The following is a 20,454-nucleotide window of genomic DNA, read 5'->3' as shown; positions in this document are numbered from 1 at the left end:
CTGACTAGAATTCGGAGTCTTAATCCATAAAATATTTTACTGGATTCATGTAGGCTACTGGTTTATTGAGCTTTCCCCTCATCTAGTCTTCCTGGTCTCTGAGCCACAGATGCTTCACATTGGCTATTTTACTTGCCTAACTGTGAACTGCATACCTTAAGCATGGTCTGATGATCTGAAATGAGTTTAGCATTCTCCATGGAAACGCTTCGAAGCGTAGCACTCAGTTTTGAGCACTGTTGGTTCAACTGGTCATTAATGGCCTACAGAGGGGAAAACACACTCATTTTATTTCAGACTTTCTATAGAAATAAAAAGACTTACAAACCTATCAATTTATTTTATCTTTCCTCTACCCCCATCATCTTGCAGTTTTGAAGGTCTGTCTGACCTTTGCTATAACCAGGTCCACTGAGAAAAGTGTTCAGATAACACCAGTTTTCAGTGGAAGGGTCACAAAGTGTGCTGCTGTAAAAACACTGTAAGACTCGCACAAACCAGTATCAGCAAAGCTAATGGTATTGAAGCTCTATCCTGATTCACTCAATGACACTTAATATTTGAAGTAGCGCAGGGCAAGAACAAAGGACCAGATTCTATTCTATAGTTTAAAAAATAAATTGTCTAGAACCAACCACTGCAGGCCTGTCTAGATGCAAGTTGCCCTTTGCCTTTCTCCAGGAAGTGAAAGATGGCCTTGTGACAAAAATAAGGACCAGAAATCAGGAGATCTAGGTATTATTCTCAGCTCCGTGATAAAATCATTACAGAACGCTTTTTTGTAAGGGACATCTCTTTACAATTTACACTACAGCAATGCTACAGAAATGCCAAGACTAACACTGGAAAAATCCATTCACTTCACTGAAGAGCTGCTGCTAAACAGAAAAACTGTTGTACAGAATGGAAGTGAAGGAGAGCAGTAGATAGCCAAAAACTCCAAACGTTTTGCAGCACGTCTTGTTTTTACTAACGCAGCAATTAAGCGTCTTTTATAGATTCTAAGGCCAGCAGGGACCATTATAATCATCTTGTCTCCAGCCTAACACAGGCCATAACAACACATCCAGTAAATCCTGCATCAAGCCAATAAGTTCTGTTTGAGCTATCACATCTCTTTTAGAAAGCTATCCAGTCTTGATTTAAAGTCTTCAAGTAATGGAGAATCCACAGTTATGTTCAGCCCTTATGTTGGAGATGAGTTATATTAGGGCCAACAGCCCTAATATACCTTTTCAATATGTAGAAATTGCCCCTTCTTAGAAGTCTAAGTATACCCATAAAAGCAGCCACAAGAATGGAAACCTATGTTAGAATCATAGCTAAATCGGAGATCATAAACTAAAGCGAATATTTTGGGATTTCAAATTACAGTATCAAGAAACTAAGTCATCATATTTAACATTTGTAACTGAAGCCTCATCATTGTCATCAGCTCAGCAAGCAGACTGTGCAGCTTCCATTGTGTACCTTTACCCCAGACCAGGGAGGCATACCAAGATGTGAGCATCACACTCAATTAGTCATTGTAAATCCTGCCCCCATATCTTAGCTCCGTGATACGGCAAGAAATGCTACTTTTATTACCTGTACTTTTTCTGCTGTCTCTCGCAGAGCTGTTATTTCAGATCGCAGCTGCACATTTTCCTCATGTACTTTGCTGAAAGACAGCTGTGCATTCTAAAGGGAAGAATCAAACAGAATTTCTCCCTGAGAAAAGGTTAAAACAGCCCTGTGTATTTCATCATCCAGCCAAGAATTTCAGGGCATTTCACATTTGTCTCTCACCTTTTGTTTAACAGAGCTGGTTAGCCTGTGACAGTGCTACCGGAGCACCTGCAGATGCCAGCCTGGGCTCCATTAATATAAACTTCCTTCGCCAATGATAGCCAAGATTATGAGACTCCAGTTAGCCTTTTTTGCATGTGTCTTTTCTTTATTTGGATATCCAAGCACAACCTCATATCAACTCAAAACACCTATTTGCCTTTACTGTCAGTGATCTTGGCATAATCCTTGACCCTAAACACTCCTCCTGCCACAAATCCTATATCGGCTCATCTATCACCATTGCTGCAGCACTGCTTGTATATACCAAGCCTTGACTTCACTAAAAGCTTTTTACTTTCAAGCACAGCTTTGGCATGCATATACACAGACCACATAAAGACTGTAAGCTCACTGGGGGCAGTGACTATTTGTTGTATTTGTATAGTGCCAAGCACAAGGAGGTCTCGTTACGTCACTCAGGCTCCTACACACTGCCGCAATACACAAAATAAATAATAATGGATTAGAAAGTAAATAGTCTCTTTCTACAACCCTGTTGCAGCCACACTTGGAATTTCACATTCAACTCTGAACTCTTCACTGATAGGAGCCCTTCCCCATTTAGCAAATAGCTCCAAAAATCAAAGACGAACCTAGATTAGGCACATAACATGTGATATTAATCCCTGTTTGCTAACTGTTTAGTAGCCTTTAAGGGCTTGTCTTACACAGGGAACTGAGAAAAAATTATCTGAACTAACTAAAAAGTGTGAATTTAAAATAGATTAGTTGAACCACATTAAGCCCCTGTGTAGACGTTCTTATTCAGAATTAAAGTGGCCTTAATTTTATTTAGTCTTGAGTCTCTGGGTGGCATTTGTTCACATAAAAAAGGCACTATCCAATCTCACCCATATAACAGTCCCTGTACATGAGAGGATTAACAGAGGGTCTGCATGTCAGGACTAGGTACAGTGGTACTTTGCTTCTTACATTAGAAAAAGGAGAAAAATCAACTCTTTCCCCCTCCAACATTTGTTTACAACTTACTTTTGCTTCTTCACCGAGCTGGGAAATGATGCAGTTTCTGGAATCTAAGGCAGAGCAAAATCAAAACAAAGCCATGAAACTATATGGTTGTAAATCAAAATGTCACCTTTTTTATTAAAGTGGCTTGCTTAGGTAACCGAATATGGAACAAATGTGCAAGATTTCCATAAACATGCTGCTCTGTCTGATAACACTTTTATTGATGGATCTAACCTTTCAGCAGGATCACTGTAGAGCACATCCTTCCTTCCTGTTAATCACAGGCAAGACTACTACATTTTTTTTTTAAAGAGGAAAGCATACAATTGTACCTCTCACTTACCCATGCAATTATTGTGATTGCACATGCATCCTGGGTAACTGTACTCATAACCTGAATTATGTGGCAATTGTACACCCGAATTATGTGCAATACCATATATGTTTTTGTGTCTAAAAACTCAGGTCCCTAGTTTAAACACACACAGGGTAGAAAAAGAATGTACTTGTGTTGGTCTGAATGAACTATCTGTATAATATGCCTCTTCCAGTTCTGCACTGTTCCTGAATGAGATACTGACAAAGGTGAAGAGGACGAGAGATACATGAATGAAAAGAATATAAAAATGAAGCCAATCAAAGATTCTTGGTTACATCCAAAATACAATCTGGAAAGGTCAGCCAAAAGATATTTCAAATAACAAAGGAAGAAAGCCTTAATCAGAAGGATAATTTCACTTTTACTTTCTGCATGAATCTTTCCCCCAGAGGTAAGCAAACTCCCTTTGGAGAAGATAAGAAAAAAATGTTAAATGAAAAATGCCATTTCATTTCTTCCTAATTCAATCTGTGGGGAAGGGATCAAAGTACATGGTGACAAGCTAAATTCCCTCTAAAGCTGAATGGCCACACAGCTACCTATTAGGCACCGCACAGGCGCTCAGGGCTCCTTTGGGGAGAGATGCCACTCCCCAGGCCCCGGACCTACCGCATCACCTCTCTCCTGGCCCAGCCTGGCCCCGCTGGGGGGACAGGTACCCCTCCCCTGGCCCCAACCCAGCCTGGTCCCGGACCTGGTGCGGCCGGAGGACAGGCACTCTGGCCCCAACCCAGCCCTGCCGCGGCCAGGGGACAGGCACCCTTCCCCTGACCCCGACTCAGCCCAGCCTGGATCTGCCACATTTGGGGGAGAGGTACCTCTCCCCTCCAGCCCAGGTGCTGCTGTGGGGAGTCCTCTCCATCATAGCCCCAGGGAGCACCAATGCACCCCAAACCTCAGCCCCAGCTCCAACGCAGAGCCCTCTCACACACTCTGCACCCCAGCCCTAAGTCCCCATGTCTGGCCCTACTCCAGAGCCCGCACCCCCAGACAGAACCCTCCCACCCCAACCCTCTTCCCCAGCCCTGAGCCCCCTCCCACACTCCAAACCCTTTGGCCCCACCCCGCCACATGAATTTTGTTATGTGCACCAATATGGAGGTGATGTATCACACATCACCTCCATATTGGTGCACACAACAAAATTCATTCTGCACATGGGTGGGAAAATTTAAAGGGAACACTAGTGACAAGTACCAGGTTTTAATCCTTTAGTGCACACTAGAAATTCACTAAGTTTCAGCCTAAATTTGGCACTTGGGTAATAGATGGATTTTTGCTTGGGGGAAAAGGAAACTGTTCTGTGTTTGTACAGGAAGAGAGGTCTCTCCCACCCATTCAATCCTACTATAACAGGGTGGCAAGATTCTCCTGTTTTCATATCCTCCTAGTGAGTGTTGGAACCCTTAATCAAGCTGCAGGTTAATTATTGTTGTCTCAATGAGGCAGATATAGGTCATTAAATTTCATTCTGAATATAAAGAAAGAGGGAGTGGCTCTCTGGCAGAAGGAACTAGAATCTGGAACAGACAGGTCTTGAGGGAAGGAACCCTAGGAAGAACGCTTAGGCAATGTTGAGAATTTTGTGGGGGTGGGAAGCAGGGATTTTATTTTTTGTTTTATTTTTAAAGAAAAAAAGCAGATACCAGAAGGAATGGTCCTTTAATTCTGCAAGCATGTAATTTTTGTTTGGAATTGGGTAGAGATTCCACCGGACTTACTTCACTGAAGCAGGAATTCCTGATCAGATCAACTAAATTTTCATTCACTGACATCTTTGTTCCGTGAGGCTGTTGTGTTCCTCATTAAATCCCTCCCCTGCATCACAGTGCTTCGCACAGCATCTCCCAAATTATCTAAAGGAAAAACGGTAAGGGAATTTTTCATGCTGTGCTAACTTATACCTCTGCCCATAGCTCCAAAAGATCGAGACATTAGCAACCAGCATAATACCCAAATATCAGTTCAAGAATTAAGCCCTATGATTACTCACTAGCTCAAATCTTCTCTGAAAGAGACTCGCATTGATTAAATCCATTAAGAAAATTGCTATCATTCTATTCCCTTCTCCCTATTATTATTGCAGCTACTTTCCTCCAGCTAGGAAAAGGTTCAGCAGCTTCAGATAAAAGCCAAGAGAAGTCTCTTCAAGAGTCCATCACCTCATAACCAGAAGTCCTCCCATTAGCCAATATAGCTGTATCCTATCAGGAGGACCCTACTAGCTTTGAAATGATGGACCTCAGTCATTCAAACCTCTGCTGTCTGGTAGGGAAGGTGTTGCAGGGCTAACAAATCAGAATCATAGAAATGTAGGACTGGAAGGAACCTTGATAGATCATCTAGTCCAGTACCCAGCACTGAGGCAGGACTAAGTATAATCTAGACCATCCCTGACAGGTGTTTGTCTAACCTGTTCTTAAAAGCCTCTAATAACAGAAAGAAAAGGAGTACTTGTGGCACCTTAGAGACTAACAAATTTATTTGACCATAAGCTTTCGTGAGCTACAGCTTACTTCATCGGATGCATTTGATGCTCAAATAAATTTGTTTGTCTCTAAGGTGCCACAAGTACTCCTTTTCTTTTTGCGAATACAGACTAACACGGCTGCTACTCTGAAACCTCCAATAACAGAGATTCCACAACTTCGGTAATTCGTTCTAGTGCTTAACTACCTTTACAATTAGGAAGTTTTTCCTAATGTCTAACCTAAGTCTCCCTTGCTGCAATTTAAGCCCAGTACTTCTTGTCCTGGTCTTAGTAGTTAAGGAGAAGAATTTATCACCCTCTTATTTGTAACAATCTTTTATATACTTGAAGACTTATCATATCCCCCTTTAGTCTATTTTTTTTCAGACTAAACAAACTCCGTTTTTTAAATCTTTCCTCATAAGTTTTCTAGACTTAATCATTTTTGTTGCTCTCCTCTGGACTTTCTCCAAATTGTCCACATCTTTTCCAACGTGTGGTGCCCAGAATTGGACAGAGCACGCCAGCTGAGGCCTTATCAGTGCTGAGTAGAGTGGAAGAATTACTCCTCGTGTCTTGCTTAAATCATTCCTGTTTAATACATCCCAGAATGATGTTCGCTTTTTTCTTTTCTTTTTTTTTGGCAACAGTATTATATTTTTGACTCTCATTTAGTTTGTGATCCAGTTAACACCCAGGTCCCTTTTCTGCAGTACTCCTTCCGAGGCAGTCATTTCCCATTTTGCGTTTGTACAATTGACTATTCCTTCTTAAATGTAGTACTTCACATTTGTCCTAGTGAATTTCATCCTATTTATTTAAGACCGTTTCTCCAGTTTGTCCAGATCATTTTGAATTCTAATCCTGTGCTCCAAGGCGCTTGCAACCTCTCCCAGCTTGGTATGGTCCATAAACTTTATAAGTGTACTCTCTGTGCCGTTATCCAAATAATTTATGAGAATATTGAATAGAACTGGACCCTGGAGAGATCCCTGCACAACCCCACTCGATATGCCCTTCCAGCTTGTTTGTGAACCATTGACAACGACTTTCTGTTTTGTTTTATATACCCACCTTATAGTAGATTTGTCTAGGCTATATATCACTGGTTTGTTTATGAGAAGGTCAAGTGCGTCAATATCAAAAGCCTTACTACTATTGAGATATATCACATCTACTGCTTCCCCATATCCACCAGCTTGTTGTCAAAAGAAGGTATTAGGTTGATTTGCCATGATTTGTTCTTCACAAATCCATGTTGACTGTTACTTATCACCCTGTTTTCTTTTAGATGCTTACAAATTGTTTGATTATTTCCTCCATCATCTTTTTGGGTACCGAAGTTAAACTGACTGGTCTATAATTCCCTGGGTTGTCCTTCTCCCCCATCTTATAGATAGATACTATATTTGCCCTTTTCCAGGTCTGTGAGATCTCTTCCATCCTCCAGGAGTTCTCAAAGAAATGGCTCAGCAACCTCTTCAGCCAGTTTCTTAAGTGTTCTGGGATGTATTTCATCAAGCCCTACCAACCTGAAGATATCTAACTTGTCTAAGTAATTCTTAACTTGTTCTTTTCCTGTTTTGGCCTCAGATCCTACCCCATTTACACTGATGTTCACTATGTTAGTGGTCCAATCACTGCTAACTTGTTTGGTGAAAACTGAAAATAAAAAAGGCAATACTCAATCCTAGCTGAGGACCTGCTATCATACCCAGGTCAGCTTTCAGCTGTGTACACTCCTGCCCCAGCTGTACAGTTCTCTCCTCCTCCTTCTGTAACCTCTCTCGGGCAAGCTGGACATCCTTGCGCAGGCCATGGCAGTCCTGCTGCAGCACCTGTACCTATAGGGATATCACACAATCAGATTTTCTCTGGGATATAGAGTTTTATAAAAACATGAGAATCTAAGCAAGTTTCGGAATCCAAAAGGTTAGCCTATTGGAGAGGAAAAAGCTAATCAGATTGTTTCAAGCATAATGTTTTAAAGAAGAATCACAAAGGGCATGTAGTGGGGTATCAGGAGGTTGTAGAAAGGGTCCTGATTGCCTGCTTACTTTATGCAGTCAAAGGGGTGGAGCTAGAGGTAATAAAGACACATATTATAAGAGAAGTGAAATCAAATTAACAGGGTGGCCAGCGATTGCATTAACAAGGATCACATAAAGACAGGCTTTGTGGATCTGCCACTGAAAACAGACTGTTAAGTAAGCAAGGTCTGAACATATGAACCATTCTGTCTCTTCTCGCATTACTCATCAAAACAGGACATTGTGATAAATACAAACATCAGAAAGCATGGGATGGATTAAATTAAACCGTTTTCTCTCCTTTTAATCCAATCGTGTTTTGCTCATTCACTGTTAGTTTCCTGTACAACTTGAAATCTACAAGAATCTTAAGATAATTCATAAAAGCTAGGAAAAGAAGAAAAGTATGAAATTTCTACTAGCAGTATGCTGAACAATTCCAGAGGCAGCAGAAGGGACCTTGAAAGAACAGAGATTAAGCAGATGCTTGACAGCCCAAAACATGTTTTCCCAGGATTGACAAAATACATAAATGAATCAGCGTTTGCTCATTTGATTCATTTAAACATGAATAAATCTCACACCTGTTTTTTGTTGTTTGTAGTCCTGTTGCAAGTGCTATGGATTTAGAAATGTTTAGGCAGACTTTGTTGCCCCTGGTTGTTTTTTTTTTTTTTTTTTGTTTATCTGAAGTATAACGAAATGTCTCTCTGCATTCACCTCCCTCATGCTTCACAAGGACTTCATATTGCAAATGCACTTGTGAACCAAAAGCCATCTTTGTTATTGTGGGAATTCATGGGGAAAACATTGTTACTCCAGAAGGTTTAAGAACTCTATGGAATATCTTCAGAAATGTTGTTTTCTAGCAGAAAGCTGATATTTGCTAGCTGATACTACTATGCATATTTCTTTTTAATGTTCAATATTGCTTAGTTACTTATAAAACACTGAAAACATTTGTACCACTGATAATATTGAAAAGACCAAAAAAAAACCCAAAACCCTTAACTAAAATTAGAGAAATTGCGAGCTGAAAACTTAGGATAAACCAGTCATAATTAACTTCCTTCACGTTCTGGTGTATCATGAATATCAATGTAGATTCCTTAATAAAACCACAATACATACAGAGGCCTTCCATAAGAATGGCCATACAGGGTCAGACCAATGGTTCATCTAGCCCAGTATCCTGTCTTTCGACGGTGACCAGTGCCAGATGCTTCAGAGAGAACAAACAAAACAGGGGAATTTATCAAGTAATCCATCCCATTGTTCAGTCCCAGTTTCTGGCAGTCAGAGGTTTAGGGACACCCAGAGCAGGGAGTTGCTCTGACCATAGTGGCCAATAACCATTGATGGACCAGTATTCCATGAACTTTTTTTTTTAAACCCAGTTATACTTTTGGCCTTCATAACATCCCCTGGCAATGAGTTTCACAGGTTGACTGTGCATTGTGTGGAGAAGTTTGTTTTAATGCTGCTGCCTTATTCATTTCATTGGGTGACCAATGGTTCTTGTACCTTGTAAAGGGGTAAATAATTTTTCCTCCGTGCCATTCATGCTTTTATAGACCTCTGAGATATCCAACCCTTAGCTGTCTCTTTTCTAAACTGAACAGTCCCCATCTTTTTAATCTCTTCTCAAATGGAAGGTGTTCCATACCCCTCATCTTCTCTCTCTCCCCTTCTTCCCTCCCATCTCTGTACTTTTTCCACTTCTAATATCTCTTTTTTTTTGGGGGGGGGGGGGGGGATAAAGCGACCAGAACTGCATGCAGTATTCAAGGTGTGGGTGTATCACGCCTTTATATAGTGGCATTATGATATTTTCTATCTTATATATCCCTTTCCTAATGATTCCTCACATTCTGTTGCTTTTTTGATTGCTGTTGCACATTGAGCAGATGTATCCAGAAAGCTAACTACAACGATGCCAAGATCTTTCTTGAATGGTAAAAGCTAATTCAGATCCCATCATTTTGTATGTACAGTTAGGATTATGTTTTCCAGTGTGCATTACTTTGCATTTAGCAACACTGAATTTTATCTGCCCTTCTGTTGTCCAGTCACTGAGTTTTGTGAGATCCATCTGTAACTCTTCAGTCTGCTTTGGACTCAATTATCTTGAATAATTTAGTATTGTCTGTAAACTTTGTCATCTCACTGATTACCCCTTTTTCCAGATCATGTAGGAGTATAGTGAACAGCCCTGGTTCCAGTACAAATCCTTGGGAGACTCTGCTATTTACTTCTCTCCCACTGTGAAAACTGACCATTTATTTCTGCCCCCTTTGTTTCCTATCTTTTAACCAGTCTCATGGATTTGCTCTGTTATCCCATGACTGCCTACTTTGTTTAAGAGCCTTTGGTGAGAGACCATGTCAGAGGCTTTCTGAAAGTCAAGTCCACTATATCCATTTCATCACTCTTGTTCACATTTGGTTGACGCCCCCCAAAATTCTGAGTGGTGAGGCATGGCTTCCCGTTACAGAAGCCATGCTGATCTTTCCCAACAAATTGTGATCACCTATGTGTCTGATAATTCTGTTCTCTACAATAGTTTCAACCACTTTGCCCGTTACTGAAATTAGGCTTCCTGACCTGTAATTGCCAGGATCACCTCTGGAGCCTTTTTTTAAATGTCAGCATCCCATTAGCTATCCATCAGTCACCTGCCACAGGAGCTGATTTACGAGAGAAGTTCAGCATCAGTTAGTAGTTCTGAAATTTCATCGTTGAGTTCTTTCAGAATTCTTGGGTGAATACCAGCTGGGCCTGGTGACTTATTACTGTTTAATTAAACAGTCTATTCCAAAACCTCCTTTATTTATACCACAATCTGGGATATTTCCTGAGAATGGCTCTGCTGTGGGAATCTCTCTCACACCCTCTGCAATGATGATTGATACATTTAGCTTCTCTGTCATGGCTTTGTCTTTCTTGAGTGCTTTCTTCATCTCCTCGATTGTCCAGTAGTGCCACAGGCTTCCTGCTGCTCATGTACTTAAACAATTTTTTGCTGGTAGTTTTTGTGCCTTTTGCTCTTCAAATTCTTTTTTTGGCAATACTTGACTTGCCCGAGTTTTTGCTCCTTTCTATTTTCCTTATTAGGCTCCGACTTCCAATTTTTAAAAGAGGTCTTTCTGTTTCTAGCCATCTTTTACTGGGCTTTTTAGCCGTGGTGGCATTTTATTGGCCCTCTTACTTATTTTTCTTTTTATGTTTTTGGGCATCCATATAGTTTTGAGCCTCTATTATGCTGTTTTTTAAAAGTTCCCATGCAGCTTACAGGCATTTCACTCATGACTGTTCTTTTTAATTTCCATTTAAACTAACCTCTTCATGTGTAGTTCCCCTTTCTGAAGTTCAGTGCTACTGTGCTAGGTTTCTTTGGTATTTTCCTCCTTACAAGGATATTAAATTTAATTACATTATGGCTGCTGTTACTGAGTGGTTCAGCTATATTCACCTCTTGGACCAGATCCTGTGTGCCACTTAGAATTAAATCAAGAATTGCCTCTCCCCTTGTGGGTCCAGAACTAGCTGCTCCAAGAAGCAGTCATGAACAGTGTCTAGAAATTTTCTCTCTCTGCCTCCCATCCTGAGGTGATATATTCTCAGTCAATATGGGGATAGTTGAAATCCCTTACATTTACTACTGGGTTTTCTGATGTGTAGCCTCTCTAATCTCCCTGAGTGTCTCACAATAAAGGTCACTATCCTGGCCAGGTGATCAGTAGTATAGTCCTACGATTATTATTCAAGCATGGAATTTCTATCTATAGAGAGATACCATGACACTATTTGATTCATTTAAGATTTTTACTATATTTGACTCTAAGCTTTCTTTCACATATAATGCCACTCTTCCACTAGTGCAATGAGGAGTCTAGTGGCACCTTAAAGACTAACATATATTTGGGCATAAGCTTTCGTGGGTAAACAACTCACTTCTTCAGATGCATGGAGACTGACTAACACGGTTACCCCTCTGATACTCTTCCACCAGTGCAACTTACTCTGTCATTCCTATATATTTTATACCCTGATATAATCATGTCACATGGATTATCATTTCAGCAAGTTTCTGTGATGCCTCTTATATCAATATTCTTATTTAAGAGCAGTCAGTCAAGTTCACTCATCTTAGTATTTAGACATTTTGCATTTGTATAAAAGCACTTATAAAATTTGTTACTACAGTAGCTCCCCACTTAACATCTTCTCGCTTAACATTGTTTCAATCTTACATCCCTGCTCAGTTACAGAACATGCTCCATTTAAAGTTGTGCAATGCTTTGCTACAATGTCGTCTGGGTGCCTGCTTTGTCCACAGCCGGCAGCCCTCCCCCCACCAATCAGCTCCTCTGTACCCTCCCCTCAGCACCTCCCATCCACCAGCAGACCCCGCAGATCAGCGCCTTCCCCCCTCCTCCCCTGGCCTCCTGCCCATAGCAACCAGCTGGTTTGCAGCGTTCAAGAGGGAGGGGAGAGGAACGAGGACTTGGCCCACAGGCTCCCCCCACTCCCGAATGCCACAAACCATCGGATTGCTGTGGGCAGGAGGCAGGGGAGAGGCTGTGCTCAGAGTCCTCACTCCTCCAACCACCCTCCTGAATGTCACAAGTCAGGTGATTGCTGTGGGCGGGGGGGGGGGAGAGGAGCAAAGACGCGGTGCGCAGCCTCCCTCCCCTGCCCGCAGCAATCAGCTGGCTTGCGGCATTCAGGAGGCAGGGAAGGGAGGCGGAGCCTGCACACCGTGTCCTTGCTCCTCCCTCCTGAACGCTGCAAGCCAGCTGATTGCCGCAGGCAGGAGAGGGAGGATGCAGCGTGCGGAGTAAAGGGGGAGGAGGTGGGGGGGAAGAAGAGGCGGGTTAAGGGTGGGGAATTGGGGGAAGGGGTGGAGTGGGCGGGCTGAAGGTTGAGCCCCCTGCCCCTGGTGCTTGCAGAGTAGGGGGAAGCTGCCATTGCTGCTGCGCAACATGCTTCTCCTAGCCTACAGCACCTTCAGCCTCTTTGCCTGCCTCATTGTCTCCAGTGCCAGTGTGGGGTAAGGCGGGGGCACCTCCAAACTATAGTACTGTACTGTATGGCAAAAAAAAAAAAAAAAAAAATCCCTGGAACCTAACCCCCCCCGCATTTACATTCATTCTTATGGGGAAATTGGATTCGCTTTAAGTGAAAGTCACATTTTTCAGGAACATAACTACAACATTAAGTGAGGAGTTACTGTATTTAGTTGTCTGCCCGCACGTCGTGTAATTGACTAGCACTCTTTTTTGTTTGACTGTTTTTCTTCAGTCCTTACCTCTACTTTATCAACTTCTATCCTTTTCTCTTTACTAGGTATGGAGTATCCTCTTTAATAAATCCTCTCCTAAGGGATGGGTTTGTCCGAATTGTGTGCATCTCTGCACCTGTTGGCTTACCCTCAGCTTAAAAATTTTATGACCTTTTTAATTTTACATGCCGGTCATCTGGTTTTGTTTTGGTTTCGGTGGAGCCCATCCTTCCAATATAGGCTCCTCCATTCACAAAAGGTTCCCCAGTTCTTAATAATCCTAAATCCCTCCTCTCAACACCATCCGAGACCCTGCAGTTCTGCCTATCTGGAAGCATTTCAGAGAGTGCTACCATGATGGTCCTGAATTTTAATCTCTTACCTAACAGCCTAAATTTGGCCTCCAGGCCTCTTATCTTTCCCTATGTCAGTGGTACCTACATATACCATGACCACTGGCTCCTCCCCAGAACTGCCCATAAGTCTGTATGGATGTTGCAAGAAGCCTAACCTTTACACTTGGCAGGCAATTCACTGTGCCGTTCTTCCAGTCATCACAAACCCAGCTATCTATATTTCTAATAATTGCATCCCCCCATTACTATTACCTGTTTCTTCCTAATAACAGGCATTATTAAGTTATGAGAGTTATGCTCAATGTGAGAGATACCATGACATCATCTGGAAGGAGGATCCCAACTATAGGAATGTTTCCCTTCACTTCAGCTTGATGTTCTCCTTCCCCAAGACTCTCATCCTCCTCAACAGCACAGGGGCTATTAGGCGGGGGCAGGACTGCTCTACTGTGTCCACGGAAGTCTTATCTATGTACGTCTGTCCCCCTTAGCTTCTCCAGTTCAGCCACTCTGATCTCAAGAGCCTGTACTGCGTCCTCGGACCATGAGGTGCTTGCACTGAATGCGCACACATGCCATCTACCCACAAGGCAGGTAATCATACTTGCTACATTCAGTGCAATAAACTTAATTGCCCTCACTCTGCTGCAGGACTTTCTGCTTGCATTATTTTTACTTTTGCTGGATCTCACAGTTGCTGGTCTGTTTCTCTGCAGAGCATACATATTGAATTGCTTGTCAACTTTTAGACCTTTAACACCTCATTAAAATTTAATCAAGATTCCCTTTTCCACACCTTATATACTGAAGCTAAGTGACTACAAAGGTATGTTAACTGCTCTCTAGGAAGAGCACTCCAACTTCTTATTCTTCCTGCAAGGAGGGAAAAAAAAAAAAAGAAAAAGAAAAGGTGGAAGAGGTTCTGTGCTTCTCCAACCTGTTCCCGTTCTGCCTCCACTGTTATCTCCATATCCTGCACACGTTGCAGCATGGTTGCTTGGGATTCCTCAAAAGATTCCCGCAGGCTTGCCTCCTGGAAAAGCTGCTCCCTTAGCTGTAAGAGACAAAACACTGGGTTTGTGGCTGGAGACAGCACCAAGCCATAAAAACCAAAGATTAATGAAGCAGATAGGGGTTCAATACAGCAAAGCAACCATTATTAGTAATATCCAGTGATCTGCTAAACGTGATATAACTCTATGGAGTAAGTATTTCATGGAAGTGGTAAAGCAAGGAAGCAATACCAAACAACCCGCTCAGCTATGGAATATGTATTAATAATCAGACAGATTTGGCACCTGGACCAAAATTTGTGTTTACTGAGAGTGGCAATTCTACTCCCTACAGTGTGCTCAGAGACCCAACTATTTTCTCTGCCTCAAATCTCACTGCCCTTGTGCCACATTACCATTCTTCCATCCAAGACCCTACTGTGTCTGTCTTCCTCTATACTGAGTCAACATTGCTTCTGAATGTGTTGGAAAGAGAGAGACACTTCTTCCACTGCAGGGACTGAGCAAACATAGTGGGCCTGATTTTGTTCTCACATCAGTGCAATTCCAGTTGACTATCACTGTAATTGGGACTAGAAATCAGGCATATTGTCTTGACAGCACACTCAAGACCCAAAGTTCAATTCCTTGCAGAGTAGCATACTCTGTTATTACGAGATTCTTGGGTTCATCACTAAAAAGGGATAGCTGCCATTCAATAAGGACTAAGCAGCTACTCTTTTCCCCAGAAACCCAATTCAGCTGAATCTAAAGCTTTCTGTATCTGGAACTACAAGCCTTAGAAACATTTAGACACATTCAGTGTGAAACCTCCTATAAAAGCAAGTCACACACAGTATGCTCTTGACCCTATCCAACAGGTGATTCTAATCTCTGATGTCCCCAGGAAAAGCTAGGACCCAGGAGAGTCTCTTATCTCCAGGTGATGTTGACAGAACATGTAGATTACTTTGAAGCCTGATTCGCTAAAGACATTTGTATCAAGTTACTAGTAAGGGGCCTATAATAAGGAGAGAATTCCCAGGGACAAATATGAATAAATGAGACTATAAGGAGAGGCTTTTCTTTAGTTTGTTGCAGAGAAACCAGCACTAATTTGAAATGGGGCCTAAAACTGGGCCTAGCTACATCCCGGTCACGAGTACTGCCAAAATACTGAGTGATAAACATGTGAGCTAATGTATCTGGGAAGAGATACTTCTGCTTCTTCTGTGAACTATAAGAAGAGAGCATCAGATACACACCAAGAGAAATGTTTAAAGTTGCATAATGACTACTATTATCTGAAGAGACTCCACATGATGCTTCAGATCTGTCATCCTCCAGAGGGTACAGCACAAGTACCTAAATGCATTGCTTATAACAAGGGCCATGTGTACTTCAGGGCAAGCTGAACCTGAATGTTACTGCAAGACCTGCCGCCTTTCTCCAGCACTCCAGTACAGCAAACTGGAAGTTCTATTGCAATGTCAACTATTTTTAAAAACAGAGGATTTTATTTAATAATTAAATGAAAGTGAGTGATAAAAATCTCTGTACCAGTGGTCTGGGGAGATCTAGCCAGTCACACACAGTGATAACTTTACTTGTTTCCAGTTACTAAGGAACATTAAAAGAAGCTGAAAATATATAAAAAAGGAATATTTGTTATTCCTTATACAGGAAAGTAATTGTTATAATTGCTACAGAGAGACTCAATCATCAATTGATGCTGTTCTGTGTGATTGTGAATGGGAAAGAAGGTGGTCCACACCAGAAGTCAGAGAAGCCACTCACATACACTTAAGTGTACTACTTTCTTTGATATTCACTTTTATGATTAAGTTTTCAGTGCGACCTATGTTGACAAAGAGTATTCACATTGTATTTGTGGTTGGAGGTTTTGACAACTATGGCTTTAGGCTCCCAAGAACAGTGAGAAAAAGCATTTAGCTTTTTGGCACTCCCATGAGGCATTTATGGTTTTTTGAACTTAGGAGGAGATTCATCTTCTCTTTCCCTCCCATTTTATGGAGCAAGGTGGGCTGCGGGGGGGGAGGGAGGAGAGGAAATCCATTTTCCCAGTGGAAGGAGCCATTTGCATGATCTCACCAACTGCTTCCATTTCCCACCTCACATCCTTTCTGTTCCCTAAAGGCTTACCACCACTGCGGCCTGCATATTGAGTCAAGCATCCTTCTGGCCAAGACATGATCAGTCTTTTTAAGTCTTTCAGAACTGCTGCTCATTTGGCTTGAGAAGTTATTAAATGACATAAGGGACATAACCCACATTCTCAAACAGGATTAGGCTGCTTTGCAGAAGCTCACACCCTACTTTATCAGGACAAAAAGATGCCTCATCTCTGCACTCTATTTCTTTAATTAGTCCATAACAAGGTATCTGCTACAATTTGTTCACTAGGTAGCAGACATTAAGTCACCAGTTCAATTTTTGGATGCAATAAAGTCATTCTTCAAGAAGCAGTTAGAAGATAGTAGGCAAAGGGTAAAACCTACTTCCACAGCATGCAACTCAGGTCTCTGTTAGTAACTTCAACTAACACATTTTTGTATCTTGCATGAAGGACATTCTGTCTTAGGTCTGTAGATCGAGGCATGCTCAGCAGCCTTCTTTCAGATGTGCTTATTCCATTCCTGGTTTTCATAGATTCATACCCAGATCACCATCCAGGCTTTTCCCCAAAAATCTGATCACCTCACTCTTCCTTCTAACCTTCTTTTGTGCTTACCTCCTGAAGTCTATGGTTCATTATGTGTTTTGTTGTCCTCAGCTCCTCCGCAGCAATGGCTACATCTGTCTAAAAAGGAAAAACAAATAATTTATGCCTCACAACTGCAGAAAAACTTTCAAAAATATTTCAAAACCAGGCTGGCCAGTAACCCATTGGTATAGTTTTACATTAAATGCTGAGACCTGGGTTTGATTCCTAGTTCTAGTCTGGTGCTCTAAAGAGACAAACACCTTGCATTGCTTTTCAGCACTTAAGGCAATTAAGAAGATGGGATAACAGATTCTAGACCAGTCCTCTTCAGGGGAAAGGATGGTGACCTAGCTGTGGGACCCAAAGAGTATACAGGAAAAATGGAGATGTGTTTAGCAATCCATGAGTTGGAGGTAGAGAACCCCAATTCTTGAGGGGTTATAAATACAGGATGGTTTGTTTGTTTTTTCCCCCCCAAGTCACACTCAATTTATCACTACCATTTATTGCTGGATCCAGAGAGTCCAATTCACAAAGATGAGATTGTCTTTTACTCCAACAAAAACAGCACCACCCACACAATGCCATTTCTAATCACACACACCTAACCTCTGAGCACATCAAAGCAGAGTCTCATTTTCAAAGCTAAAAGAAAAGGAGTACTTGTGGCACCTTAGAGACTAACAAATTTATTAGAGCATAAGCTTTCGTGAGCTACAGCTCACTTCATCGGAAATGCATCCGATGAAGTGAGCTGTAGCTCACGAAAGCTTATGCTCTAATAAATTTGTTAGTCTCTAAGGTGCCACAAGTACTCCTTTTCTTTTTGCGAATACAGACTAACATGGCTGCTACTCTGAAACCTGTCATTTTCAAAGCTGGCAGTATTTAAAGACCAGTGCATTAGTATTGGCATCAGTATAGACAGTCTTCAAGAACTACAACTCTAAGCACCAGTGTTCCCTTTAATTTTTCCCACCCATATGCAAAATGAATTTTGTTATTGTACCAATACGGAGGTGATGTGTGACACATCATCTTTATATTGATTCATATAACAAAAATTCACATGATTGGGGTGGGGTTGAGGTGGGGGGAGCGAGGGCTCTGGCTGGGGGTGCAGGCTGCCCCAGGGCTGCAGTGGGAGAGAGGACTCCCCCAGCTCTCTCTCTCGCCGCAGCAGCTCAGGGCTGGCGAAGAGGTGCCTCTTCCTGGCTGCGGCAGCTCTGGGCCAGGTTGAGGGAGAGGCTTCTCTCCCCCAACTGCAGTAAGTCCAGGGCAGGTCCATGCTGGGGCCCACAGGGAGGGGCAACTCCAAAGGTGAAAGTGGGCCGGTACAGCTTACCAGGAAGAAGTGGTCGCTGGTATGGGCCCGTACACAGCCAACGTTAAAGCGCTGCCACCGCAGCAGTGCTTTAACATCACTTCCTCTTTTGCCCCCCGGGCTGCCAAGAGGTGGGGAGGCAAAAGGGGAAGCTGCCCTGGTGCCTGACAATTTAAAAGGGCCCAGGGCTCCCAGCTGCCACTACTACCGCCGCAGCATCCAGAGCCCTGGGTCCTTTAAATTGGTTGGGCAGCAGGTTGGGCAGCACTGAAGGGCTGGCTGGGGAAGACTGAACCACCCCACCCCTTCCATCTAAAGGCCACGCCCCTTCCAGGGGAAGAGAGCCAGGCCTGTATACCAGTAAGATTTTTAAAGTTATTTTCACTCCTGGGTGCCTCTCCCCACCCCTGCAGGTCCATGCTGGGACTTGCAGGGAAGGGTGACTGAGCCTCTCCCCACACCGGCAGGTCCGTGCTGGGGGAAGAGACATCTCCTCCCACCATGGCCCTGAGCCCCTGCATGAGGCTCAATCGGCAGCTGCATGGCCACACAGCTTAGAGGGAACTTAGCTCAGCACACCACTATGCACTCTCACAACCAGCTCCTGTACCTTAGTTGCTGTGACAATTTCCAAAGCAGCACTTAATCTTTGAACTTCTTCCTGTGCCTTTTCTATATCCTCTTTTGCCTCACTTAGCTGTTGGCGCAACTTCATTGCCTCTAGCTGCACAACCTTCAGTTCCTGCAAGTGTTCCTCCTGCATTGCATTCATACGCTGTTCCAGATGCGCTGCCAGACAGCAAGAGAGGATCAGAAACTGTCATTATAAAGAAATGCAGAAAAAAATGCATCTGAAGGGCTGAAAGAGAATGAGGACAGCGGCTACCAACACAAAAACCAGCTTTCTACTGTCTGTACCTGCATGCTTGGGATTCAGCTCATTTTCAGTCTGCAGCCGGAAGAGGTTTAGCTTCAAGGTCTGCACAACACTCTCCAACCGGCACATTCGGTTCACTAGCGATTCACAGTTCTTCCACAGCATGTCACTTTCACCTGCAAACGCTACCCTGGCCCGAACCGGGCTAACAGGCTGGGGGCTCCCAGGTGTCTCTAAGGGCTTGGAATGGAAGAGATCAAGGCTGAAAGAAGAGAACATGTGACACTATGTATATCTTTTTTTTTTTTTTTAAATCTCGTTTCATGCCGCTGGAATGTTTCTTGCTATGCCTGATGGCTGCAGCATGCGCCTCTGCTAGCAACTTCTACTCCCCAGCGACGCCGAGATACCGGCTCACTCGGAAACAAAAGTGGAACAAGCAGAGAAAAAGCGGCTACCAAAAAACACGGCGCATTCGCCAGGACCCGCACACTCCGTCCCACCCGTACCTCTGTCCGTTCACACCCAGCATCTCCAGGTCCCGCGCCAGCGCGCTGCTCTGCTCCTCAACGACGCTCATCCTCTGGCGGAGCACGGCGAAGGCTTCGGGCGCTGTGGCACTGACGCTCATGGGGGCGATGGGCGGCCTGGCCATCGCTGCCCCGCCTCCAGCAGCTACCTGGGGGCGAAGGGGCCACGTCGCAGGGTGAATGAAGCGCCTGGCTGACCGGGCGCCCCCGGACGGGGCAGGCCCTCCGGCCACTCCCCGGCATATTGGCTGCGACCCCGCCGCCCCCAGGCCCAGCCCGCGGGAGCTGACGGGCCCCACGGGCGATGGGGGCTGCGTCCCCCCCCCCGCCTTACCCCGCTCGCTGACACTTCGCGGCCCCGTTTCCATGGAGCTCCTCCCCCGCTTCAAACCGACCCGCGGCTTTAGCGGACCCCATCCTGCGCACGCGCCGCGCCGCGACCCTAACTCCCGATGCGCTCTGGGATTTGTAGTCCTTCGCGCTCCACCCGGACCCGGAGCTAAACAGTGCCGGCCTGCCGGAGAGGCACCTGGGATTTTTTTTTTTGCCGGAGGCGCATGCGCAATGAACCTCACCAAGGTGGAGCGGGTCATGCCGGGATATGTAGTTTCGGTCTCTCTCTAGTCCAGCATTGAGCAACGTGGGCCAGCCTGGTCTAGTGGTGAGAGTTGAGAGTTGGCAGTGCACT

At 43.7% G+C, this 20,454-nt stretch overlaps 1 protein-coding gene across 8 annotated transcripts in view; it reads right to left on the bottom strand.

The window, feature by feature from the left end:
• The window catches only part of CCDC150 (coiled-coil domain containing 150), a 47,480-nt gene extending 27,256 nt beyond the window's left edge, over window positions 1-20,224 (bottom strand). For 5 of the 8 annotated variants that reach the window (XR_006278065.1, XM_038421488.2, XM_043505503.1 and 2 more), the window contains exons 1-10: window positions 20,101-20,224; window positions 19,746-19,915; window positions 19,278-19,498; window positions 18,970-19,148; window positions 17,063-17,131; window positions 14,256-14,372; window positions 7,363-7,492; window positions 2,821-2,864; window positions 1,588-1,680; window positions 156-263 (exon numbers count right to left, since the gene is read on the bottom strand). Coding sequence is in view for 7 of the 8 variants with exons in the window: in XM_038421488.2 (XP_038277416.1) it covers window positions 156-263; window positions 1,588-1,680; window positions 2,821-2,864; window positions 7,363-7,492; window positions 14,256-14,372; window positions 17,063-17,131; window positions 18,970-19,148; window positions 19,278-19,498; window positions 19,746-19,891 (1,107 nt within the window). In the remaining variant the exon portion in view is untranslated. Of the gene's footprint in view, window positions 1-155; window positions 264-1,587; window positions 1,681-2,820; window positions 2,865-7,362; window positions 7,493-14,255; window positions 14,373-17,062; window positions 17,132-18,380; window positions 18,598-18,969; window positions 19,149-19,277; window positions 19,499-19,745; window positions 19,916-20,100 lie in introns of those variants that run through there. The other 3 variants (XM_043505506.1, XM_043505505.1, XM_043505507.1) reach the window with 3 other exon arrangements.
• Between the last annotated feature and the right edge of the window lie 230 nt (window positions 20,225-20,454).

This window comes from Dermochelys coriacea, chromosome 11 (assembly GCF_009764565.3).
Source record: "Dermochelys coriacea isolate rDerCor1 chromosome 11, rDerCor1.pri.v4, whole genome shotgun sequence".
Lineage (NCBI taxonomy): Eukaryota > Metazoa > Chordata > Testudines > Dermochelyidae > Dermochelys > Dermochelys coriacea.
Note: the sequence above shows the minus strand (reverse complement) of the source record. Positions and strands in the feature narration are given on the sequence as shown.